This window comes from Hemiscyllium ocellatum, chromosome 39 (assembly GCF_020745735.1).
Source record: "Hemiscyllium ocellatum isolate sHemOce1 chromosome 39, sHemOce1.pat.X.cur, whole genome shotgun sequence".
In the NCBI taxonomy this organism is placed as follows: Eukaryota; Metazoa; Chordata; class Chondrichthyes; order Orectolobiformes; family Hemiscylliidae; genus Hemiscyllium; species Hemiscyllium ocellatum.
Window position 1 is genome coordinate 29,424,047 of NC_083439.1, and position 27,573 is coordinate 29,451,619.

The window sequence follows — 27,573 nt, forward strand, 5'->3', positions numbered from 1 at the left end:
TACATTATCTGCTCAAAAACTGCATGCATTCATGTAGAACTCCGTTATCTCACCTTTTAGTTTAGAATCAAACTAAACATCATGGTATAGACAGAGAACACAGGGGGCTAACACCTTCAACATATTGTCTAGCTATCACCATTGTTAACAGCTAACTTGAGAATGCAACTTTTTAAAAGGTTTTGTGATTTACACATGAAAGAAGTGAAACTATCACTGTATTCTAACAGATGAAAGACTTAATAGACAGTCGATTTTTCAATGTATAATTTCAGTTACATCACACTGTAAAATTTTTGCTATAAATTGTGTGTTAGGATTGAGCCCTCCACAATCCCTGATGAAGGAGCGTCGCTCCGAAAGCTAGTGCTTCCAATTAAACCAGTTGGACTATAACCTAGTGTTGTGTGACTTCTAACTTTGGACACCCCAGTCCAACACCGGCATCTCCAAATTGTGAGGGGAGATCGCCACAAAGCATTGCTAAACATAGGCTCACGAGGACTGAGGAAGCAGTAACGAATGTTGAACGTTTGGGAAAAAAGAACAAGTAGATTCCAATTAACTTTGCATTATAGAGGCATCTATTCAAGGTTGTGTTAGGGGACTATCTGTAATGTAGAACAATCACTGTGGTCTTACAGGAGGAAAGGCCTGTGCAAAGACAGAGTACTGACATTTAAATAACGTTCCTGGAGTACTATCCAGGAACTAGAATGAAGAAGGTCTCAGGACATGAGTTCAATTCCGACCACAGCAACTAAAAAAAATCAATAACTGAATTAATAAAGTTGTGGGAAATTGCAAGTCTGATGAATAATGATCATGAAAAAAATAACCCTTCAGGTTAACAAATGATTTTTAGAAAAGGAAATCTGCCATTCCTACCTGGTCTACATGTGACACCTGACCCACAGCAATGTGGTTCACTCTTAATCACCCTCTAAAATGGCAGAGCAGGCCAATCACTTGGATCAAACTGCTACAAACAAAAGTATTGTGGGTGGACGTGTATACCCTGCATCAGGGAAGGGTACAGGTGGCAGACAAGTAGGAAAAGATAATAAATTGCCAGCAACCCCAAGAAAAAAATAGAAACAATTATTTTTTAAAAAATGAATCCTCTTCACAAGTTGGAGGATGGTAAATAAACTGGATACTGGTGGTCTCAATCACAAACTAGACACCTTGCTTGGGTTCTTCGCAACATTTGAACACGGTGTTAAATATTGAGTCATACAGCGTGCAAACAGACCCTTTCAGTCCACGTCAACAGTGTTCCCGAACTAAACTGGTCCCACCTACCTGCGCTTGGCCCATGTCCTTCCAAACCTTTCCTATTCATGAACTTACCCAAGTGTCTTTTAATGTACTTGCATTCGCCACTTTCTCTGGCAGCACTGCAGCCAATTCAGATGGGGAAAGATGAGACAAGACACACACAGCCTCTCCGTGACAGCACGTTCATTCAAAGGATGCAGCCTAACACATCACAGCCTCCTGATTAATCCCCCCAGAGTGTCCCAGCAATTCATTTACTCACACAAAAGCAGCACGCCATAGACACTGGAGAACTGAAATAGGAAAATCAAAAGCTGGAGAAAGTCAACAGGTCAGACAGCATCTGTGAAGAGGAGCAAAACATTTCCATTTGTCTTCAATTCTGAAGAAAAGTCACCAAGTTGAACATGAACTTGCTTCCTCTCTGCAAGGCTCACTGTCCTGGTGTGGATTCCCAGATGGTTTTGTCCTTTGTTGACATCCTTGGAATTGTTTTCTTTTCAGCCATGGGGACTGGGTGTCCCTGGCGATGGTAGCATTTATTACCACTTTCAGCTCCCTGCAAAAGACAGTGGAGCACTGTCTTCATGAACCACTGCTATTCCTCAGGCATAGGGGCATCCACAGGGCTGGGAGCAAGAGACTTCTAGGATTGTGACTCAGTGACACTGAAGCAATAGCGATATAACTCAGGATGATGAGTGACCTGGATGGAGTTCATCTTCCCATGTTCTGCCCATGGTGAATCTCACAGGCTTGGAGGATGCTGCGGAGGTTGACTTGCTGCTTGTAGATGATACATACTTCAGCTCAAGCCTGGATGTTGTCTGACATATGACACAGACTGCATCCGCATCTGAGGAATTGCAAATGATGCTGAATGTTGTGCAAGCATCAGCAAAAATCCTTAATTCTAGACTTGATGGAAGGATGGTCACTAATGAAGCAGCTGCAGATGCTTGGTCCTAGCACTCCACCCAGAGGAACTCCTGCAGTTCCGTACTGAGACTGAGATGTGTCTGAGATGATGACTTCCAAATTCTCCTTTGAGCTCGGTATGACTCCAAACAGCAGAAAACCTGCCCCCGGTACCTAATGATTCCAGTTTTTCCAGGACTCCCCGATGTTACACTGGGTCAACTGCAGCCTTGATGTCAAGAGCTGTCACTCTCAGATCACCTTGCCTCTGGAATTCAGCTCTCTCGTCCATGTCTGAACCAAGGCTGTAATGAGATCAGGAGCTGAGTGGCTCTGGTGGAACCCAAGCTCAGATTGGTGAGAATCAAGAGATTCTTAATAGCACCATTGATGACCTTCTATCACGTTGCTGATATTTAGGGTGGGCTGATGAAGTGTTCGAGTTAGTGTTGGATTTGTCCTGCTTTTTGCATACAGCACATACCTGGGCAGCTCTCCACATTGTCAGCTGGATGTCAGTGTTGTTGCTGTACTGACAGAGCTTGGCTAGGGCAGCAGCAAGTTCTGGACCATATCCTCAATGGTATTGCGGAACGTTGTCAGAGCCCCTAGCCTTGACAGCAACCAGTGTCTCCAACCGTTGCTTGATGTCACGTGGAGTGAATCTAATTGGCTGACGACCAGTATCTGTGAATGTTGGAGTCCTCAGGAAGCTGAGATGGCTCATTCACTTGGCACCTCTGACTGTAGGAGAAAGTGAGGTCTGCAGATGCTGGAGATCAGAGCTGAAAATGTGTTGCTGGAAACGCACAGCAGGTCAGGCAGCATCCAAGGAACAGGAAATTCGACGTTTCGGGCAATAAGCCTTTCATCAGGAATGATGAAGGGCTTATGCCCGAAACGTCGAATTTCCTGTTCCTTGGATGCTGCCTGACCTGCTGCGCTTTTCCAGCAACACATTTTCACCTCTGACTGTAAACAAGATACAAATGCTTCAGCCTTGCCCCTTTGCACTGATCTGAAGGACTCCCCCATTGTTGACAATGAGGCTACTTATGGAGTTTCCTCCTCCTATTGCTGAGTAATTGCCCACCAGCATTTACAACTGCATGTGTTGCAAAGCTCAGATCACAATCAGTTGTGAGATGACCTAAACCTCTCTATCTCTTGCAGCTTCCGCTGTTTAAAGTGGTGCGTGGTGGAATGAAATACCAGAGGAAGTTGGTCCAAAGGGTTTATTTCCATTGTATGACTCTATCAAGCTAGCCCTGCAGCTGAAGCAGTTTGACACCTTGCGTTTAGATACGCTGCTGCTCCTGTCATGTGTTCCTGAAGAAGAAACTCTTCGGTAAGCCTGATTTAATCTCCCAGCAGAGTCTTGCTGTTGGCAGAGGGGAGATTGGCTGGGCCACAATGCTACAGATTGTAATTGTATGTAGTAATGCCACAGATTCACAGGGACTCTCAGATGCAGGTTTTGAACTGCTAGATCTATTCAAAACCGATCATAGTGACCGGGTCACACAATGCAAACTTCATCCCTTATAGAAGGCAACAGATATGAAAGGGTTAATCTATGAGCAGGGTCCCATGGAGATACCCTGGTGTCTACCTCTTGATAGTAATAGTTAAATATTTCACAGAGTTAATAGAACCTTTATGTACAGGCAGTCCCTGATTTAAGAAGGTCCAACTTATAAATGCTTGCACTTACAAATGAGATCCCATATAAGGTCGTATTAATATTCATTTAGAAAGTCCGACATGAGAACATTTTCTCACATTTACAAACAGCAGTTTTACATTGTCTTGCATTGTGTTCCAACTGTGTGCAAATTGACTTGCGAATGAGCAGAGTCTATCCGTAACTTGGGGCCTGTCCTCTGTAGTCACAACGATGTAATAAATTGCATCCTGTTGTCCCACAATCAGACTCTCTTGTTCGGATTTGTTTGCAGTCTATTCTCCACCACAGACTACACGCTGGCATGACATTAACACAAAGTTCTTGCTATAGGAAAGACTTCCACAAAAAGTATACGCATCCAGGATCCCACCTGAATCTCAACAGGCACGGAATTAATAAGTCAGGAAGTGAGAATTTCCTGATGGTGTACAACCTTACTTCCTGGCTGTGACCCTGAGCTGAGTTTCCAAAAAACAAAGTTAAAAATCACACGCCATCAGGTGATAGTCCAACAGGTTTAATTGGAAGCACTAGCTTTCGGAGGGCTGCTCCTTCATCAGTCCACCTCATGAAGGAGTGTCGCTCCAAAAGCTAGTGCTTCCAATTAAACCTGTTGGACTATCACCTGGTGTTGTGTGATTTTTAACTTTGTACACCCCAGTCCAACACTGGCATCTCCAATTCAAAAAAACAAGTCCAATCCCCTTAACAAGATGGCGACTGTTCCACTACCGAAAGGCCATTGGTCATGTCCGCATCTCTTCCTGCTGTCAAGGTAACGCTCAGGAACATCTCGGTCATTCCCAGGGTGAGATTTTTCTAACGCTCTCCACACAAATTCCAACTCCTGTACAAGTTCGCACCCGATGGCCAAAACTGCACAAAGATTCTCCAGAGGAGAAAGTGAGGGCTGCAGATGCTGGAGATCAGAGCTGAAAATGTGTTGCTGGAAAAGCGCAGCAGGTCAGGCAGCATCCAAGGAGCAGGAGAATTGACGTTTTGGGCATGATTCATGAAGAAGGGCTCATGCCTGAAACGTCGATTCTCCTGCTCCTTAGATGCCGTCTGACCTACTGCGCTTTTCCAGCAACACATTTTCAGCAAAGATCCTCAAGTGCCTTACTTCACCAATACCCATCCATCTCCTCAGCTCCCAGCACCTCATCTCTCAACTCCTCTGGAATCCAGCTCCCCTCCACCTCTAGAATCATCTCGGGGCCCATCTCCTGTCTCCTTGCATTGAGTTATCCACCATTGGTACCAGGGCCTTAGTCAACACTCTCTCACTTTGATCATTTCTCATTAACCTCCCATATAAACAGTGTGGGAATGAGGAGATGAGCTGTTAGGAATCCTGTATTAAGCAAAGTCACCATATTCTGAACAGATCATGGGGTGCTTTCAACACTCAAGAGATTCAACAGCATTCAGGGAAACGTAACCAACTTGACAGGCACCCTATCCACCTCTCGGGCACAGCAGTAGGGAATGTGCAGCATCTACAAGACACTCTGCAGCAACTCACCAGAGTTCCTTTTACCCAAACCCATAACATTTACCACCAAGAAGGACAAAGACAGCAATATGCAGGAATGTGGAGTTGAGGTTAAAATCAGATCAGCCATTGTCTTATTGAATGGCGGAACAGGTTTAAAGGGCTGAATGGCCTACGTTTGTCTGTCTGCTCTCTGCCAAGTCACACACCGACCTGACCTCGCCTGTCACTACTTCACTCAGCACCTCCTCTCCCACATTGACCTGTTATGTTTCTATCACATCTCCCCTCACAGCTCCCTACATTTGCTGAAGTATCTTGGGGATATTGTACGGAAGAGGCAATATCATTTTAAGTTGTGAGAAGCATAATTCAACAAGATATCGAGTATAAACTCAAAGTTTGATTACTTACAGTGTGGAAACAGGCCCTTCGGCCCAACAAGTCCACACCGACCTGCCAAATCCTAACCCACCCAGCCCCCTTCCCCTATATTTACCCCTACACATAACACTACAGGCAATTTATCACAGCCAATTCACCTAACCTGCACATTTTTGGATTGTGGGAGGAAACTAGAGCACCCAGAAGAAACCCACACAGACACAGGGAGAATGTGCAAACTCCACACAGAGAGTCGCCTGAGGTGGGAATTGAACCCAGGTCTCTGGCGCTGTGAGGCAGCGCTGCTAACCACTCAGCCACCATCAGTGCTCAGGCAAGCCTTGTCCCTGATCTAGAGAACTGCTCGGACACAGGCGCTCATTCTAATTAGGCAATGACATAAAAACAGGGAGTTGTAGAGAAAGAGGATGCACCAGTGAATTAGCAGTAAACATGAGGTCTGCTCTGTAGATGCAGCACTAATTAAACATTATGTTGTTATTGCAAACATGTTGCAAAACATTGAACAAACCAACACAAGGCATAATAACAAAATTTGCTCAGAATCATTTCAGCTGCTTATACAAAGGTTTATTTCAATTCCTGTTTGGACTTCACGCTGACTCACACTAAAGAGTCTCACAAACTTACACACAGTAGCTGCCACCAGATGCACACGATGTTGGGATCAATGCAGAGTGTTTCAAGATAGAAATAACAGAGTGACAAAAAGTGAGCTAAATAAAGCAAGTGACTGGGTGAATCGTAGAATCCCTACAGTGTGGAAGCAGGCCATTCAGACCATCAAGACCACACTGACCACCACCCCCTTTACTCATACCCACACCCCCACCTTATCCCTGTAACCCTACATTTCCCACAGCCAATCTACCTAGCCTGCACATCTTTTAGATTAGATTAGACTTACAGTGTGGAAACAGGCCCTTCGGCCCAACAAGTCCACACCGACCCGCCGAAGCGAAACCCACCCATACATTTACCCCTTACCTAACACTACGGGCAATTTAGCATGGCCAATTCACCTGACCCGCACATCTTTGGACTGTGGGAGGAAACCGGAGCACCCGGAGGAAACCCACGCTGACACGGGGAGAACGTGCAAACTCCACACAGTCAGTCGCCTGAGTCGGGAATTGAACCCGGGTCTCAGGCGCTGTGAGGCAGCAGTGCTAACCACTGTGCCACCGTGCATTGTGGGAGGAAACCGAAGCACCCGGAGAAAACCTACACAGACACGGGGAGAATATGCAAACTCCACACAGACAGTCACCTGAGGGTGGAATCGAACCCAGGTGCCCAGTGCTGGGAGGCAGCAATGCTAACCACTGAGCCACCACACCACCCATAATACATGTGGGTCACCATCGTCTGCAAGTTCCCCTGCAAACCACGCACCATGCTGACTTGCAACTACATCGGATGAAGGACTTACGCCCGAAACGTCGACTCTCCTGCTCCTCGGATGCTGCCTGACCTGCTGTGCTTTTCCAGCACTACACTCTCGACTTGCAACTACATCACCATTCGTTCAGTGTTTCTGGGTCAAAACCCTAGAAACTCACTCCCTAACAGCACAACAACCCTCCTGGACTGCCCAGAGGGATTGCAGCTGTTCAAAGTGACTAGTCACAAGGAGAATGAGGGATGGGACACCCATATTCCGTGTGAGAACATGAAATTACACATATACACCATGAAGTGCATCTAATGGTCCCACTGGGCCTTTTCTGCCTTTCAAATGCACATGACGTTACACATGTTTATATATCAAATTGAAAATCTAAACAAGTTAAACTCATAAATTTAAATTTAAAAAGAATGCAGAAAATAGCAGTGGAAGCAACTGTAAGCAGAGACTTATGAAGATTGTATAAACTTTATAACACAGTCATGAAAGAGGGTTGTAAAGGTAAACAGTACATAAAAAAAGCTAAACTTTGCAGATAAAGCAAACCTAATTACTTCATAGCACGTAAAGGAAGCCAGTGCCAGGAAGTCAGATTATAATGCTGAAAGTAAATTTAGAACAGATGTCAGAAAATCAAACCACTTTTCTCGGAACTGAAAAATCTTTGGAATAATCTGGAAGGAAAACAACATCAAGGATTGCCCAAAATGTAATTAGGCGCCATGACAACAGAAAACCAGCAGGCTAATGTCCTGCAGCTAAATGGCATCTCATCGTTGGCTCTTGCGGACTTGGCACAGGTTTACTTTTCTCACGGTTATGTTTTGGTGAAAATGATCAGTTTGAGATGACAAAATGTCAAAGAGCCTGGAGATGTCAGATGGTTACATTCAGTGAGAGGCAATACGCAGAGACAAAGGAGAACATGCTGGAAAGACTCAGCCACATAGAGAGAGACGGAGGGAATGGGCTGGGCTGAGCTACCCCACTCCCGGCCAGTGGAGGGGGGTGGCTCTCATGAAATGGAACAGCTGGCAACCATCCTGGTCCAATTTACGATGGGTGGGGGTTCTCACCACCCACACTCCCCAATCCCATTTCAACCGATTACATCCCCAATGTGGCCAGTGGAGAGTATCCACAGTGAAGGGAAGGTCTCTGTCTTGCTCATAGCCCCTGTACCTTTTACTGCAACAGCAGCTGGTGAGAAGTGGGGGGGGGGGGGGTGAGTGAGGGAGGGGCCTCTTTTGACAGTACACCATTCCCCCTTTAACTCCTCTTCCCCTCATACCAAGGTCTTTCAAACCCAGTCTGCCCACACCCCTCAAAGGGATATGCAAGGTCACCCTAAGAGTCAGGACTGAGGTTGATCCTCCACCTCCCTCTTTCCCAGACAACCTGCAGCTCTAAAAGTGTGTTGCTGAAAAAACACCGCATCCGCGGAGCAGGAGAATCGACATTTCAGACATAAGCCCTTCATCAGGAACGTGGGAGCGGCTAAGGGGGCTGAGAGATAAATAGGAAAGTGGAGTTGGAGTGAGGTAGTTGGGAAGGCAATACGTAGTTGCAGGTGGGGGGTGATAGCAATAGGTTGGAAGGGAGGGTGGAGTGGGTAGGTGGGAAGGAAGATGGACAGGTAGGACAGGTCAAGAGAGTGGTGCCAAGTTGTTGGGTTGGATCTGGGATGAGGTGAGGGGAAGGAACATGAGGAAACTGGTACAGTTGACACTGATGCCATATGGTTGGAGAGTCCCAAGGTGGAAGATGAGGCATTCTTCCTCCAGGCGTCAGGTGCTTGGGTTTGGCAGTGGAGGAGCCCCAGGACTTGCATGTTCATGGCAGAATAGTTTCTTCATCTCCCCTTTCCCCATCTCATCCAACCCTCCAATTCGGTAGCCTGCTCTTGAACTGTCCTACCTGTCCTCCTTTCTTCCGACCTATCTGCTCCACTCTCCCCTTCAACCTACCACCATCACCCCCCACCTGCATCTACCTCTTACCTTCCCGGCTACCTCACTTCCACCCCCCCCCACCCCCATTCCCAATGGAGGGCTTATGCCCAAAATGTCAATTCTCCTGCTCCTCGGATGCTGCCTGACAGCTGTGCTTTTCCAGCGCCACACCTTTTGACTCTGATCTTCAGCATCTGCGGTCCTCTCTTTCTCCTAACCTGTAGCTCCAGTATTGGACTCTGGGACAAGGTCAAAGTCTGAGGTCTGGACACTGTGGGCCAGTGTCAGGAGTCAAGGTCAGTATTCCCACTACTGACCTAGCAGGTTGAGTCCTAAAGGATACAGTTGCTAGAATAGTGGAGCAGGTGGTGCGGGAACCAACAAGGGGGAAAACCATACTTACTCAACCTTGTCCTTAGGAATCCATTTGTCAGAAACGTATCTTTGTATAAGAGTGTGACTGTCCTGGATCAAGGCAGTTATTTGAACTACACTATCAATGCATCCCACCAAAATTACAGTTGATTGAAATCAGAGGAAATCTCTCCATTGGTTGGAGCTACATATAACAGAAAGGAAGCGGATTGCGTTTATTGGACATCAATCATCTCAGCTCCAGGTTATCTCTGCAGGTGTTCCTCAGAGCCCTGTCCGAGGTCCAATCACCTTCAGCTACTTCATCAATGACCTTCCACCATTCAGAACTTCTCAGATACTGAGGCAGTTGGTGTCAATTTGTAGCAAGACCTGGACAATGCCCCACCTCGGTCTGATAGATGGCAAATTACAACAACGGCTCACCATCATCTCTTGACATTCACTGATATTACCATCACTGAATTCCCCACTGTCAGGCTCTCAACAAGGAGAGTGCCTGCTGATATTGGGACTGAATTGTAAGGTGACTATGTCAGCATCCTCACTGCACCTGTCAGTGTTCTTCACAGTTGGATGTGCCTCAGTCCCTCAGAAAGATGAGGACACAAGAAGTGAATCGATTACACAGTCTGGCTGACGAGGAGATTCTCTCTTTCTCACCACCGGCCACCAACATATCGGGAGATGGATAGACACACCTACATGTCTACGTGCTGTTAGGACAGGGCTACCGTCCCGTGTTCGTTTGAAGGAGAGAGACACAGGATCTGATTCAAAATATAAGCTGATTTAATGAGAGAGCCGTACACAGGACATGCAGTGAGATATTTACTCTTCACTGGAGAAGGCGCGTTCTGATCTATTGTTCTCTTTGTCTAGCTTTTAGCCCCTCACATCCCAGTGCTACATCCTTATTTGGTAAGAAGCGGTATTCTCTAATAGTATTGGTTCCAGAAGAGATAAGATTCAGTTACCTCAGTATGAGCTACGTGCAATCTAACACGGTTTCAATGTCCTGTTATCTGTTCACCCTCCCTGTGGCCCCATTATGCCATCAGTGTTTCAGTCTGTTCTTAGTGTAACATAATGGCTTACTGTTGTCTAGTGAAGCTAACAGTTTCCAGACTTGCTAGTACTACCTTACGTGAGCACTACCTAACAATAAAGTTTCTGAACACAACCTACCCTTAATAATGCTTCCTAACAGTGCCTACGCACTATGACCATCAAGTCCTGAGGTGGGAGTTTCTAACTGGGAGATAGCAACATTATCAACAAGATCTTCTTCTCGCGCTTCTATCAGCTGCCATTTATTGTGGGTTCCTGAGCTGGACCCTGGATGATGATAGATGCATTGGCTAAAGCTACCTGTTCCGAGGGTTGGTCTCGGAAACATGTCTTCACTGAAGTGGTGTTTGTCGAGGTTCGCCCCGAGCAACTCCGTGCTCTACGGTCTGTTCCCCGGGACGCACACCAAGACGAACACCAACTGTGCTTGGAGGATCATCAACGCAGTGAAGGACGCTCTCTGGGTGGTCCGAAACCTATTGATCTTCCAGCTGAAGGAGTTGACACTAACTGAGTGTTGTAGACTGGCACATTCCAAGGTCCAGGACTGCGTGTTGAGGGACGCGCTGAAGCTTGAGGCAGCTGCCGCCAAGACGCAGTGGGGAAAGACCACCGTGTAACATCTGCCTGCCTAAGCAGAGGGGTCCGAGGCAGTAAGGGGGCTCTGCAGACTCCCCAGCTAAATATGTGGATAATAATCGTACAGACCTGTATATAGGAATGATAACTCTGTCTCTGTATGCTAAGAAATGGAATGTTTACGTATGTATGGCATGACCAATTGTACAGATCAAAATATTTTATGAATAAAGTATATTTTTGAAATAAACAAAAGTCTTCACACGAGCATTAGTGGAGACTGAGCACGCTCTTCTCACACAATGTTACAACTACAGTGGACAGGTTTTTGCTGGACAAGATGGCAGGGTAGGGCCTTAGGACTTGATCAGGTCTTGTTGCAGAGAAGAACAATCTGCTTTTGCCCACAGGTGGCACCTTTAGCTCTGAAAGGCAAGTGAATTTCCAAAGGAAAAGAAACAGAGCACCAGACTTACTGGTAAGGTTCATCAAACATCGTAGTGCTCAATTCTAATGCCCTTTTGATGAAAGCAGCATTCCTCACTAAACACATTGCACATTCCGAAACAAAACGTCTGGACAAGCTGACTTTATACAAATCTATCACGATTAGTTTACTGATGGGCTTGACTAAACCTGGGAACACACGCAATACATAATGTGACTTGCCCCTTTGCGAAGGGTTAGCTGCACTCCTTTATTCTGCATTAAGTTCTGAACCAAATAACATTTACACTTAAGTAGTCTTCTCAAGATCAATCTTAAAATGTGCAGAGTTCCACAAATACACCCACAATTTTTATAAGGCATGATTGAATTTACATAATACTTATTATCTCCTTTCAATCTTTGGTTTGAACAGACGTTACTGATGATCATTCCCATCTCCACATAGACACGGATTGAAACCGAGTGTGAAATATTCAGAATTAACAGTGGCATTGGAAAGGTCCCCTCTCATCACCAGAATTACCATTGAAGCTCCCTCACAGGTAAATATTTTTGCAAATAATCTTAATCACCACAACGAACAAACAACCTGCAACTTTTACAATATTAATTATTGAGCTTGGGCACCACATGGTACAGCTGGCATTTAATGCCCACCTCTGTAGTGTCACTTCAGGGGGTAGTAGCGAGTCACCTGCCTGAAGCAATAAACAATGTGTAAATAGACTCCCACTTCCCTGTTAAGATATGGAATTTTAGGATTTTGACACCGACACAATGAAGGAATGGCAATGCACACCCATGTCAGATGATGTATGACTTGTTGGGAACACTTGAGGTGTTTGCAGCCCCTGTACCCACAACCTTTATTCTGCCAGGGGATCTCATAATGGAAACATTTATACTTAAATACATCTCAAGATGGTGACTGTACTAGTAATGTCACTGGACTAGGAATCACACTGGGAATTGAAATGCAATTAATAATAGTGACGGTGAAACTCTGATTACCCTAAAAACTATCTGGTTTATTGAGAAGCTGTAGGGAAAGAAAGTGACTGCCCTTCACAGAAATCACAGGATTGTTAGGGCCCAGTGAGCATCATTACCTGTGTCAACTCTTGCTTTTATCCTATTACCTTGCACACTAACTCTATCCAAACAAACAACTGACCTCCTCTTGAATGCATCAGATCCTTACCTGGTCTAACTACACGTGACTCCAGACAAACAGTAATGTGCTGGTCTCTGAACTGACCTCTGACATGGTCAATCAATTCCAGCACCACGAGGGAAGGGCAAAGAACTTTGGTCTTGCCCCTTTCCCATGGAAAAAAAAAGTGAACTTAATTTGTGCTGTAATAGCTTTACTTTATTTCAAAAGGTTTCACACAGGGAGTCGTACATCTAAATTTTAAACCAAGTGTATTGTTACAATGCGGAGATTGAACCCTTCTGTTAATTAAAACCAAACATTCAGAAAAGCACACCTTGCCTTATAATCCATTAAAATGGGAGAGAGTGACAGAGAACTCCTAACTCCCACTATTTAAAGAAAAATAACAAGTTATTTTCCTAACTCTAATAGTGAACACTAAACAAAACTAATAACAAACTGAACACTCTTTCCCTTAACTGAACACAATTTTATTAACATGACGTTCCAATAACACATATATTAAATACTATATTAACTTAATTTCAAATCTCTGCTGGCCTCAAACTTCCATCTGCTGATCTTCCTGGGTGATCTTCTTTCTTTTTACGATGAGTATATTTTACAGGAAAAGGTCATTTTGATCAAGTGTCTTCTAATTTCTTTGAGAGCAAGATTTTAGATGGGCAGTTAATTCTTCAGTTCGGTGGCAATTGCTCTGCTGTTCGGTGGCAGTTGCTCTGACCAATTGTCAAAAATGGCCGTGTTTTTATACCCCCCACTGATTGTGTTTTAGTAACCTGAGTATAGTTTAAACTAATTGGTTAAATTTGAATTGTTGCCAAAACAACAACTAATACTGAAGTATCCATTTAATAAATAACTGTTACATGTAGCTATTTTGGAACAGCTCATCTCCCAGCCATTCTGCTCAGGTAGCTGAACCTGCGCTTTTAATTTACTTCAAAATTCAGAAAACACTCCCCATTTTAAAGTGAACATATATGCTTTTGACCTCCTAACAGTACAATATGTATGAGAATGTTGTACATACTGTACATCAGAGCATTGCACAACACCACAGGATGCGTCTAACAACTCAGTCAGTCAAGCTCCCAAGCTGGGTCACGTAGGAGTCAAGAGTGTTGAAGCATGTCCCAGTGTGACAGACACATGGGGAGACTAGGCAGAAGGCCATCTTGTGTATTTACTTACAGGTGGCAGGGAAGTAGAGTAGAAGCCATGATCAGACTTGCCAAGATTTGACTGAATGGCAACTCAGGCTAAAATGACTGACTCACCTACTCTTGTTCATGTTTGTTAAGTTCTAGTCTTACAAAGATATAGGCCATTCCCCCTGCATTTAGAGTTACACTGTTGTAGGAATTCAAATAGAAATGGCTACAGCCCTCAGCCTCTGTGTACATCAGGTCATATGAGCAGATACGAGATTAAAGGGATGTGTAAGGCATCCCCAAACCCCGAGGACATCTTCAAACATCACTTACAACAGTGTGTGTGGATTTAGTGCCACACATAGAACTTAAAACAATATAGCATAGTGCAGGCCCTTCGGCCCTAGATGTTGAGCTGGCTTTTATCCAATCTTAACAGCAGACTAACCTACATATCCTTCATTGTACTATCTTCCATGTGCCTATCCCAGAGTCGCTTAAATATCCCTAATGTATTTGACTCTACTACCACTGCTGGCAGTACATTCCACACACGCACTAATCTCTGTGTAAAGAACCAACCTCTGACATCTCCCCGAAACCTTCCTCCAATCACCTTAAAATTATGCCTCCTTGTGATAGCCAATATCTGTCCTGGGAAAAAGTCTCTGACTACTCACTCTATCTATGCCTCTCAACAGTGTTCAGTCACGTCAGGACCCACAACAGCGGACTGGAAGAAGTCCGCCCTCAGTCCCCAAGGAGTGTTTAAGAAGAAAAAAACAAGTGTCGACAACTCTTAACAATATCTGTGGTGTCCTCCCAGGCTTCAAGAACAGTAAAACCTACCACTTCATCACATCACAAAAGAGACATGGGGTCAGGAAGGAGAGAGGGAACAGCCCATTTCAGCAAGGGAGCGTAAAGCCTCTCGATTTCGAAAATAGAGCAAATTTGCATCTCTATTTACAAGCTTCCCAAATTGCAAATCGGAGATTGCGTTCAAGCCATGCCATGTGATATTAAATATTTACACACAAGTAACAGATCACACATGAGCAGCAGTAGCATCTAACAATCACCTGTATTACCAGCACAGACAACGCTCTTTCCCAGCCAATCGTAATTCACAGTCCAACAGCCCGAGAACTTCCAACTATCTCAGTAACATCCAACAGCTTCAATAGCTCTTTAATTAAAGTTACAGCATCAACTGGCCCTCTCAATTAAATAAAAACTTTATTCGCTAACAGCCTTTGTACAACAGATCTGAATCACGCTGGTAAAAGGAAATGTAAAATAGTTCACTGTCTGCCAACTCCAGACATAAAATAGTGATTTGCATTTCGACAATGCTTTTAATGACCTTAGGATTCCAAATGTATTTTACCAACAACACAGCACTTTTTGAAGTATGGTCACGGATGTAACAGGGAGAGGGTGCTAAACTCCATCTCCAGGTCAATACTTTGCAGTGGGACATTCTGAGCACAGGTAATCCTCAATTAATGCAATCAACTCGTCAAGTGAAACTGTGTTAAGCAAAACACACAGAAATCCACGTAAATGCCTGAGCTAGAAACTGGAAAAATAGGAAATAGGAACAGTACCCAGTACCCAACTCAGTACCCAGTTCCTGCTTTCTTCCCAAACACTTGGATCCCTTTCTCCCCCCAGAACTATCACGATCTCCTTCTTCAACTCTTTCTCTGGTAATGAATTCTACAGGCTCAACATTCTCTGGACATTATTTAGCTAGAGAGGGTTACCAGGATGTTGCCAAGAACGAAGGGTTTGAGTCATCAGGAAAGTCTGGATAGGCCGGGACTTTTTTAAACTCATGCACAGGAGGTTGAGGGATGACCTTATAGAAGTTTATTAAATCATAAGGGGTACAGTTAAAGGGAATGGCATATGCCTTTTCCCTAGGTTGGGAATAGGGGGCATATTTTTAAGGTGAGAGGAGAAACATTTTAACAAGACATGAGAGGCAACTTATTTTACACAGAGAGTGGTTCATGTGTGGAATGACTTCGAGAGGAAGTGGCGGATGCAGATATAGCTACAATATTTAAATGACATTCAGATAAGTACATGAATAAGAAATATTTGGAGGGATATGGACCAAGAGCAAGAAGCTGGGACTAGTTTAGTTTGGGATCATGGTTGGCGTGGAGTGGTTGGACCAAAAGGTCTGGTTCCGTACTGTATGACTCTGTGACCGACTCTAGGTCTAGAAACGTCTTCTCATCTCATTCCTAAGTGGCCCAGCCTGTATCCATAGGGTTACATTCCCGGAAATGGGTGACACGGTGGCTCAGTGGTTAGCACTGCTGCCTCACAGCGCCAAGGACCTGGGTTCGATTCCACCCTCTGGTGACTGTGTGGAGTTTGCACATTCTCTGCGTGGGTTTCCTCTGGGTGCACTGATTTCCTCCCATAGTCCAAAGGTGTGCAGGTCAGGTGACTTGGCGTGCTAAGTTGCCCATAGTGCATTAGTCAGGGGTACGTGTAGGGAAATGGGTCTGGGGGGTTACTACTCTGAGGGTCGATGTGGACTTGATTAGCTGAAGGGCCTGTTTCCATACTATAGAGAATCTAACCAAAACCAAAGTACAGGTTGCAAACATGCAGTTAAAAAACTACCAAAATAGACATGAAAATACATACAAGGAACAACATTTAATGTTTCTGCCTTGTTCACACGATTGCTAAGCTGGAGATGGAAAGCTGTGGACCAAAACTATCCAGCCTTCACTGAGGCAGGTAATGACCAAAATGAATTGAATGAACCAAAAGCTGTACAGAAGCCCTGAGCTTCGGCAAACGTTTATTACTCCATGCTATCAGGAGCGGAATAAGAACTGTGTTATCCTGAATCAGACACGCACTAATGGAATGATGGGTGGTGGAGTTACAAGCCATAGCATAGTGAAAATGCATTAATCAAAGCCGTGTACTCAAGGACTACCGGTAATGATTAGGTGGGACGCAAAACAGACCTGCTCTTTACAAGCTGGGGCTGAGGACCTCACGCTACGATCCATGCTGGTGGCAATACTGTCAGACTGAGAACTGGCTTAACAGACAAAATATTTTTCCCAACAATGCTCACTGCGGAGATCAGTCATTGAACTAATTCACATGAGACTGTCAGTGTATGCAAAAGTAAAGGAGAAGAAATATTTCAAATGAACTCATTATGAAAGGAGGAAGAAAGAAAAGATTCAACTCTTTTACCCCAACAATAACCTGACAGATACTCAAGCTCAATGAAGGGTTAGCCCGATGTCCAAATTAAAACGCCTTGTTCAGATGGAATTGCTACAATCAGTTTTCTTTTCAACAAGATTTTGGGCATTCACTCAATGCTATTCTCCTCAATTGGTATCTCTTAAAGAGCTTTAAATACACTGCTAACTCAGCTCACTATTGCTCTGGGTTGCTTAACCTCATGCCTTTCATAGCCTTGAAGGATCACTTTAACCCTCCTTTATGCCATGCAGGATTCTCATCAACTCAGGGTGTCTGCCCAGGCCTGACTTGGACACTGAGACTCACAGCAATTCTGCCATTTTGCATTAACTGCTGAGGCCAATTTTTAATGGAAAAATGTAAACGTTGTTGAAGGGGTGCATTCACCTTCAGCCACTCCCTCTCCCTCGCTCTCTTTTACCTGAAATTCACATTCCTGCACTTCCTAAGTCTCCCACCGACCCTCCACTGACTGGCAGCCATCCTTAATTTGAGACAAAACAAAACTGCAGATGCTGGGATCCAAGGTAGAGAGGCAGCAGGCTGGAAGAACACAGCAAGCCGGACAGCATCAGGAGGTGGAGAAGTCAATGGGTGTAACCTGAAGCATGGAGTAACCTGAAGGGTTTCACCTGAAACGTTGACTTCTCCACCTCCTGATGCTGCCCGGCTTGCTGCGTTCTTCCAGCCTCCTGCTAGCCATCCTTAATTCAACAGTGCGCTTGCCCTCTTGTTATATGAGCCAATCATTGCCGAGGTGACTGCCTCTGTCATGGTGTAACAAGTTAAAAATCACACAACACCAGGTTATAGTCCAACAGGTTTAGCTGGAAGCACTAGCTTTCGAAGCACTGTTCCTTCATCTGGTGGTGGTGGAGCAGAATCATATGACACAGAATTTATAGCAGCAGGACTGCAGTGTTCCGTGTCACTGAGAGAGGAACAACTACTGTTAACAAAGACAAGCTCTTTCCTTTTTTAACTTCTATTTTCAATTTGAGCTCAGGACATGAATGACTCATGTAAGGTACACTAATTGCTTAGCCCTAGTTGGCCTGACAAGATGATAGCAAGACTTTCCTCTCAAAACCACTGGATCACAACGGGATTGCTCATTTAAGAAGTCAATCTTGCTGCATGACATTGATGGGCCATGTCCCTCCATTTAGCTCAGTAAATCATGCGCACAGAATCACAATTCAATTTCACAAGTCCAGGTTCCTGCTGTATGACGAGAAGTGCAACAATGTTTTCAGCCACACAGAAGATTCACAAAGATGTTGCCGGGGGTCAGAGGGTTTGAGCTACAGGGAGAGGCTGAATAGGCTGAGGCTGTTTTCCCTGGAATGTCAGGAGCTGAGGGATGACTGTATAGAGGTTTATAAAATCATGAGGGGCATGGATAGGGTAAATAGCCAAGATCTTTTCCCCAGGGTGGGGGAATCCAAATCTAGAGAGCAATGGTTTCAGGTCAGAGGGAAAATATTTAAAAGGGACCGAAGGGGCAACTTTTTCATGCAAAGGGTGGTGCGTGTGTGGATGAGCTGTCAGAGGAAGTGGCGGAGGCTGGTACAATTACAACATTTAAAAGGCATCTGGATAGGTATATGAATAGGAAGAGTTTAGAGGGATATGGGCTAAGTGCTGGCAGCTGGGCCTGGATTTATTTAAGATATCTGGTCAGTACACATAAGTTGGGCCAAAGTGTCTGTTTCTTTGCTCCATGACGGTTTGTAAGTTAAAGCTCAGCATAATCTAGTGTAATATCTTTTACAAAAATTAAAACATTGCTCAGGATTTTTGCCCACAAGCGAGAGAGAGTGAGAGTGTGGGAGAGAGAAGGTGTAAGTGTGTTTGTGCATGACAGTACATGTGACAGTGAGTGTGAAAGTGTGAGACTGAGAGCGAGTGCAAGAGTGTGAAAGAGAGAGAGAGAGAGAGAAAGGGAGAATGAGAGAGAGAAAGGGATAGTGTGAGAGTGAGTGAATATGAGAGTGCGAGAGCGAGAGAGTTTCAAAGTGTGAGAGTGCAAGAGTGAGGGTGTCAGTGAGAGAGTGAGCGAGAGAAAGAGAGAAGTACTGACTAATTTTGTGGGCGAGACCTATTTTTAGCAGTTTAATTTTCAAAGAAAACTATTGCAAATGTTTGCAGAAACTCCAAGACCACTGAATGCAATTCACTCACAACACAATCAAAACCTTGCCATTACATAGCATCTTCATTACTTCAAGAAACCTCAAGTCTCTTTGGAAATACAATCACTGTCAATAAAGTAGGAAACCTCCTAGCCGGCTCCCCCTCACACTCTCACAAACAGCTGTGATACTGAACCACAGAGCGGTCTTCGACTCAATGTAAACAAGGCTTGGATAGTTTAGTTGGATGAAAGAAAAGGAACAGACGATACAAACAATTCCAAATAAAAGGGTACAGGAGCAAAGGGAGCTACTGATACTCAAATATCAGTGAAGATGGTACGCAATGTTGATATTTAATAAGACCTACAGGATTCTAGTCTTTAAATTAAAGGCACACTAGGTTAGAGGAACAGGTAGCATTGAGGAGACAAGGAGGCTACAGAAGGATTTGGACAGGTTTGGAGAGTGGGCAAAGGAGTGGCAGGTGGAGTACTATGGGGAAAAAGTGTGAAGTCATGCACTTTGGTAAGAAAACTATAGGCATGGAGTATTTTATAAATGGGGAGAAAATTCAGAAGTCTGAAGTGCAAAGAGACTTGGGAGTTCTCGTCCAGGATTCTCTCAAGATAAACTTACAGGTTGAGTCAGGAAGTAGGAAGACAAATGCAATGATGATTTGGAGATGTCGGTGTTGGACTGGGGTGTACAAAGTTAAAAATCACACAACACCCAGTTACAGTCCAACAGGTTTAATTGGAAGCACACTAGTTTTCGGAGCGACGCTCCTTCATCAGGTGGTAGTGATGAAGGAGCGTCATTCCGAAAGCTAGTGTGCTTCCAATTAAACCTGTTGGACTATAACCTGGAAATGCAATGATGGCATTTACTTTGACAGGATTTGAGTATAAAAGCAGGGATGTATTTCTGAGGCTGTATAAGGCTCTGGTCAGACCACATTTGGAGTATTGTGTGCAGTTTTGGGCCCCATATCTCAGGAAGGATGTACTGACCCTTGTATGTGTTCAGAGGAGGTTCACGAGAATAGTCCTAGGAATGAAAAGCTTAAAATATGAGGAACGTTTGAGGTCTTGGGTTTATACTCGATGGAGTTTAGAAGGACGAGGGGGGGATCAAATTGAAACATTCAGAATACTGAATGGCCTGGATAGAGTGGTTGTTGAGAAGATGTTTCCATTGGTAGGAGACTAGGACCTGAGAGCACAGGCTTAGAGTAAAGGGAAGACCTTTTAGAATGGAGATAAAGAGAAACTTCTTCAGCCAGAGAGTGGTGAATCTATGAAATTCATTGCCACAGAAGGCTATGGAGGCCAAGTCATTGAGTCTATTAAAGACTGAGATAGATAGGTTCTTGAGTATCAAAGATATCAAGGGTTACAGGGAGAAAGCGAGAGAATGGGGTTGAGAAACTTCTCAGCCATGATTGAACGGCAGAGCAGACTCAATGGGATGAATGGCCTAATTTCTGCTCCTATGTCTAACGGTTTTAAACACTGTGCAGAAAAGATTGACAAGAATGGTGCCAGGGATGAGGGAGCTTCAGTTACGAAGACGGATTGGAGATAGGTGGGGAGGTTCCTCCTCAGAAGAATGGAATTTGGGAGAGATCTGATTAAGGTTTGCAAATACAAGAGGTCCACAAACACAATGGGGAAAACCATTTCTATTGATGGAAGGGTTAAGGATCAGAGGAGATTGATTTGAGGGTGTTTCACAAAAGAACCAACAAAAAGTGGATAAACATTTTTTTTATTCAGCAAGAGGTTAAGATCTGAATGCATTACCTGAGAGTAAGGTGAAGCAGATTTATACACAGCTATCAAAAGAGAACTGAACAATCACAATCTCTCTCTCTTTCTCTCTCTCTCTCTGTCACACATACAAACACACTCTCACACACACTCTCTCAAGGGCACTAACTGATACTTTAGAAAGTCTTTGAAAATCCCTACAGTGTAGAAACAGGCCCCTCGGCCCAACAAGTCCACATCGACCTTCCACACCGACCCATTCCCTTATTATCCTATATATACCCCTGACTAATGCACCTAAATCTTCACATCCCTGAACACACTACGGGCAATTTAGCATGGCTAATTCACCTAACCTGCACATCTTTGGACAGAGTTGAACATCACACAACACCAGGTTATAGTCCAACAGGTTTATTTGGAAGCACTAGTTTTAAAGCACTGCTCCTTTATTAGAACCACCTGATGAAGGAGCAGCACTCTGAATAGCTTCTAATTAAACCTATCGGACTATAACCTGATGTTGTGTCATTTTTTACTTTGTACACCCCAGTCCAACACCAGCATCTCCAAATCATCTTTGGACTGTGGCAGGATACCAGAGTACCCGGAGGAAACCCATGCAGACATGGGGAGAACGTGCAAAACTCCACACAGCCCGAGGCTGGAATCGAACCCAGGTCCCTGGCGCTGTGGGACAGCAGTGCTAACCATGCTATTTTTAATTTCTATAAAAAGGTACTACATCTAGATTTAACTGACATTTATGGCTGAACACAGTTCTACTGCTCATACTGAGTGGACAAAACTTGTAGGCTACAGGGTAAAGGCAGGAGAGTGGAACTAGCTGGGCTACTCTTGAAGGGGGGAAGTATTGTGTTAACATTCAAAATAAGTGGACTGAAATACTGCAGGTGACAAACTGGAGGTTAAAAATGTAACTTTAAATAGAGGGCCAACACTAATCTCTATACAAAATCCAACATTCAAAAAACAGGAACAACAAACGTTTGGCTTCGACCTGAAGTTGATTCACTGGGTCAAAGATCAAATAGTAGAATAACAGTTAATTGGAGTCATCCAGATGGCTTTGTTAATCTAAGTGAATGCTGTTATCACTGAAGAGTTATTGTATTTGCAGTGGTGAGATTCAAATGGCCAATCACTTCCAACAATCTCCATAAAATCAAGTACAAGACAATAATGAGGGGCGAGGTTGCATTTTGTAATCATGTCTGGCACTATATCAGCTGCCTCAAACATTAGAAAAGGCTCCAATTAGCTTCAATCTTCTGTCAGGATCTGACAGAATGCAGGTATCCAACTCGATCTACTGCGACAGTTTTGTCTTGGCTGGACAAACAGAATTTAAACATTTGTTCACGTTTCAGCGAAAAATTTAGCAATCAAACCATGAATCTAAAACACCAGACTCTTGGCTAGCCAGGAGAACAGGAAAAGCAAAAAATCTTCCACAGTGTGGTCTCAATAACACACAATAAACAAGATCATAGAATCTTGGATTCCTACAGCGTGGAAGCAGCTATTCAGCCCATCTAGTCACAATGACCTACCGACCCAGACCCACCCCAACTCTATCCCACAAACCCTGCATTTCCCATGGCTCACTCACCCAGCCTGCACACTATGGGCAATTTAGCATGGCCAATCCACCTAACCTGCACATCTTTGGACCGTGACAGGAAACCAGATCATCCAGAGGAAACCCACACAGACACAGGGAGAATGTTGCAAACACCACACAGACTGTCGCCTGAGGGTGGGATCGATCCTGGGTTCCTGGTGCTGTGAGGCAGCAGTGTTAACCACTGAGCCACCGTGTCACCCAAAAACATCAGAAACGAAACTTCCTACTGTTCTAGGGATAATTTTACATTTTGACAAAGGGGCAAAATAGGCGATACCAATTCTGGTCAGCTTCAGTTGAATTGAAAATTGCATTAGGCAGAGAAATTACATTGATTCCAGTTTTAGACCAATCTCACAATCTAAAATTGTTCCTCACCCTTTGACAATTCACCGATTCTCGAGGTTGATTTCTTTTTAAAGTCACATTTATTTAGAAAAAGGTCAGCAGTGAACACTGTTCATAGATCTGAAGCTTAACTAGTGCTAAGGTCCTGCAGCATTTCCCACAGGGACAGGATCTGTAAATCTGTAAACCTCGGTAAATCTGTCACATTCCTCCATGTTGCAAAGGAAACTAGTTTTTCTACCGTTTGCTCAGATCATTTTGCTGGGTGTCAAATCCAACCAAGAATACCTCAGAGTTGCCATCTTAAGCTGGACCTATACCGTGACTCCCCAACCAATGAAATGGCCTTTTCCTCTAACTCGCCAAGTTGTAATGAGGATAAGGACTCCTAAGCACAAAGGAGATGGAGGTAAAGATTCAATGGACGTTTCAAAATTATGAAAAGCTTGGAAAAGGCAGTCAGAGAGAAATGGTTCTTCATATTACAACACTGTGAGGTATAGGTTTGAAGTTTTGAATGAATGAATGATTTATTGTCACCTGTATTTTACAGTAAGGCCACAATAAAATACAGTGAAAAGCTTTAATTTGCCATCACGATACGGCGCCGTTTTGGATAACTTACGAATAAGGAAATAAAGGAAAGGTCTAGCTTGAAGAGAGTCCATCAGTCCTGAGCCAGCAACAAGGCCTGCACCACCATCCCTCCTCCACTGCCTCACGGACCCAACCAGCGTCAAACCTCTCGATCCTCAAGATCTATCATTTTGGGCCAACAGTGGAGAGGGAATGTGAGGAAGAAGCTGTTTTCGCACTGACCTGGAACTCACTGACTGAAAGGAGAGTGGGAGCAGAGCTGATGAATGATTTCAAAAGGAAAGTGGCTTTGAAGTAAATTAGCATACCTGGCTCCAGCCAGTAAAAAGGATTGACTGGATTGCTCCAGACATAACAGAGAACACAAAAAGATAGGTACAGTTCAGCCCAAACCTTTATCCATTATTCTTCAAGAATGCACCTCAAGTCAAGACCAATGTATCATTGTTAAGTTGCATCATGTTGTTATTCGAAGTTAAGAAGAAACAGGCGATGGCTATCAATTGCCCGAACAGATACAAATACGTAAGGAGCATTTGCAGGATGAGAGGAAATCAATTAATTTTTTTTTGATAAAATAATTTAAGATGCAAAAGTCTTGATTTTTATTTCTCCCCCCCTAACCTTGGTCACATCTCCTCACTTGGTCTCTCAGCTCTTTACCTATTTGCACACCCGGCTGTTTCTCTTCAATTCAAGCCACAGACATATTCATTGTTCCACTTGAGAAGTGTCCCACGCTCAGTTCTTTAGCACCCGCTATCTCCTCAGTTCTTATCTAAGCCAAGCACCACGCAGGTACGGCATGAATCTGCATGAATCCATGTAAATCTCTGTCAAACTATATAGAGGGTTTGTCAGTCTGACGTAGCATCGGGACACAGACAGACTTCACACACTGTTTAAAAAGCTGAGCTCTCTTGAGAATGTAATTGAAGAAAAGTTCTGGGATTTGCATATCAAAGAACAGAAACCAGCATATCCCATTATATATAAAAAGGAAGCTTTAGTCTCAGATTGTTTACTGTATCACATCTCCATGACAACTGACTCCTTTGGCTGCAAATTCTGTGAACATGATCTTAATCTCCACAACCACCTGATGAAGGAGCAACGCTCTGAAAGCTAGTGCTTCCAAATAAACCTGTTGGATTATAACCTGGTGTTGTGCGATTCTTTTAGCTTTGACCACACAGATAGGTTGCCCAAATTATTTTCTTTCCAGCCAAATCTCTACAAATAAGCTTGCTCCTGCCGACTGCCTGGGGAATAGAAGGAGGAGACCACGCAGACGGTACTTCCACATTCAACCAATCCCCAGTGAGTCTCATTGCGCTTGCTGCTAGTTGAGTATCCGGACACAGCCAGTTAGATTGAGCTACGAAACTCAGGATCTTACCACAGCGATCCCGGATTACCAGATTCCGCCCCTCTTTCAACTGGATGGTCAGGAGGTACGAGGGCAAACCACACGCAGAAGGCTCTCGCCCTGGCTCTTCATGGTGTTCGAAGGACTGCAATTAAAACATTTGCGTCACAAATATATCACACTTTAAAGCAATTCAGATCTGAAGTTACAGGTTTAAAACGATCCTACTTGCTTCGCGCTTTAACGAGTCAAATAAAGACATGAAACAACTTAAGACCTTAAAATCATAAGGCACAGGAGTGGAAGTAAGGCCATTCGGCCCATCGAGTCCACTCCACCAATTAATCACGCTGATGGGCTTTTTAAATCCAGTTACCCACACTCTCTCCGTAGCCCTTATTTTCTTACGAGATCAAGAATTTGTCAATCTCTGTCTTGAAGATATTTAACGTCCCAGCCTCCACTGAGCTCCACGGCAATGAATTCCACAGCCCCACCACTCTCTGGCTGAAGAAATGTCTCCTCATTTCCATTCGAAATTGACCTTCTCTAATTCTAAGGCTGTGTTCACCGGTCCTAGTATCCCCGCCTAACGGAAACAACTTCCCAGCATCCACCCTTTCTAAGCCATGCATTATCTTCTAAGTTCCTATTAGATCTCCCCTCAACCTTCTAAACTCTAATGAATACAATCCAAGGATCCACAGCGATTCATCATATGTTAGGCCAACCATTCCAGGGATCATCTGTGCGAATTTCCGCTGGATTCACTTAACAATGTGACTTAACAATGAATCATTAACAGTGGTCTCAACTACAGGTGCACTGGGAAGCTATTTTGGAGAATAATGAATAAAAGTCCAAGCTGAGCTGTGCCTATCTTTCATACTGTCCATTATGTCAGCAGCTACCTCGTCAGTCCTATTTGCTGGCTGCATCCATTGGGGTGGCATGGTGGCTCAGTGGTTGGCACTGCTGCCTCACAGCGCCAGGGACCCAGGTTCTATTCTACCCTTGGGTGACTATATAGAGTTTGCACATTCTCTCTGTGTCTTTGTGGGTTTCGTTTGGCTGCTCAGGTTTCCTCCCACATTCTAAAGATATGCAGGTTAGGTGGACCAGCCATGGGAAATGCAGCGTTAAAGGGATTGGGTTGGTGGGTCTGGCTGGGACCTCTTTAGAGGGTCAGTACAGATGCAATGGGCCAAATGGCCTCTTCCTGTGCAGCCTGCATTCTATGATTCAATTCCCGTGTGCACTCACCTCTACAATATCAGGGACTAGCATGATGGCACCGTATTGCTGACCGGACTACATTTTGTCCCACGTTGATAGGCCAGGGCTAATTTGTGACCACAAAGATCAGTCTGTTATACCGTCTTAATTTCAGAACACTCAGGGGCAGAGCGAACCACCCGTGGCTTCTATGACCACAAAAGGAGAAACGCAGAATAGGGGATGGGTGGCGAAGCTGCTGAAATGACATCAAATTAGGACAAGTAGGAATTGAGGCAAAGTCAGCTTTGTATTTATTTGTCTACGGGATATTGTGTTGTTGGCTGAGTCAGCATTTAAGAGTGAATCACATTGCTGAGGCTCTGGAGTCACATACAGGCTAGACCAGATAAAAATGGCAGATTCTCTTCCCTCAGTGATATTATTCTACAAGATGGGTTTTTACAGACTTTTTTTTTTAATTGAACAAATCTCACCAGCTGATGAGAATGCATGAACGTTAGCCTAGGGTTCTGGATTACTAGGCCTAACATTAGCCTAGGGTTCTGGATTACTAGGCCTGTGACATTATCACTATACCACCAGCTCCCTGGAAGATCTACAGCGTTGAAACATACAGAGAGGAGACAGTGGAGTAGGGGAGACTGACTGGTTATGTTGCCCGACAATGTTAATGAGGATAAAGGCAGATAATATCTCACGGTTGTGGTTAGAAAGAGTTTGAGCAGAGAGAGTAAGAGAAACCATTTCCTCTGTTTGGGGAAGCCCAGAACAACAAGATATAACCATAAAACTACAGCACAACGTGTTCAGGGCTGATGATAGAAAGCACTCCTACACATGCAGGATATGGAGAAGTTAGAAGAATGTTCTCTCATCAGCCATGATTGGATTAAGTGGTGAAGTCAGCTCAATAGCTCAACATCGATGTCAACATTTCATTCTAACCTAAGGAACTTTCATTTCTTCATCAATTAAACACAAGCATTTACCTGTTCGAGGAACTGTGAACTCTGCGATGATTCGAGGTCAGTGCTTTCACTGAGATCATCCTGAAAGACAAAAGGCTCAGTTTAGTTACATGAAGGACACCCCATTAAACATTCCTCAGCAGGGCCAAGCCCAATATTAACAGTCAAGGTGACAAGAAGAAACAACAACAACAGACATTGCTGGAAAAGCTCTGCAGGTCTGGCAGCATCTATGGAGAGAAATCAGAGTTAACGTTTCAAAAAATTAACATTTTTTTCTGGTTTTTATT

The 27,573-nt window shown here is 44.2% G+C and overlaps 1 protein-coding gene across 4 annotated transcripts in view; it reads right to left on the bottom strand.

Moving 5' to 3' along the window:
- LOC132834373 (multiple C2 and transmembrane domain-containing protein 2-like) overlaps positions 1–27,573 on the bottom strand; it is a 521,106-nt gene that overhangs the window by 310,746 nt on the left and 182,787 nt on the right. For all 4 annotated transcript variants that reach the window (XM_060853214.1, XM_060853212.1, XM_060853211.1 and 1 more), the window contains exons 3-4: positions 27,305–27,364; positions 25,107–25,221 (exon numbers count right to left, since the gene is read on the bottom strand). In XM_060853214.1, coding sequence (XP_060709197.1) covers positions 25,107–25,221; positions 27,305–27,364 — 175 coding nt within the window. The remainder of the gene's footprint in view (positions 1–25,106; positions 25,222–27,304; positions 27,365–27,573) is intronic.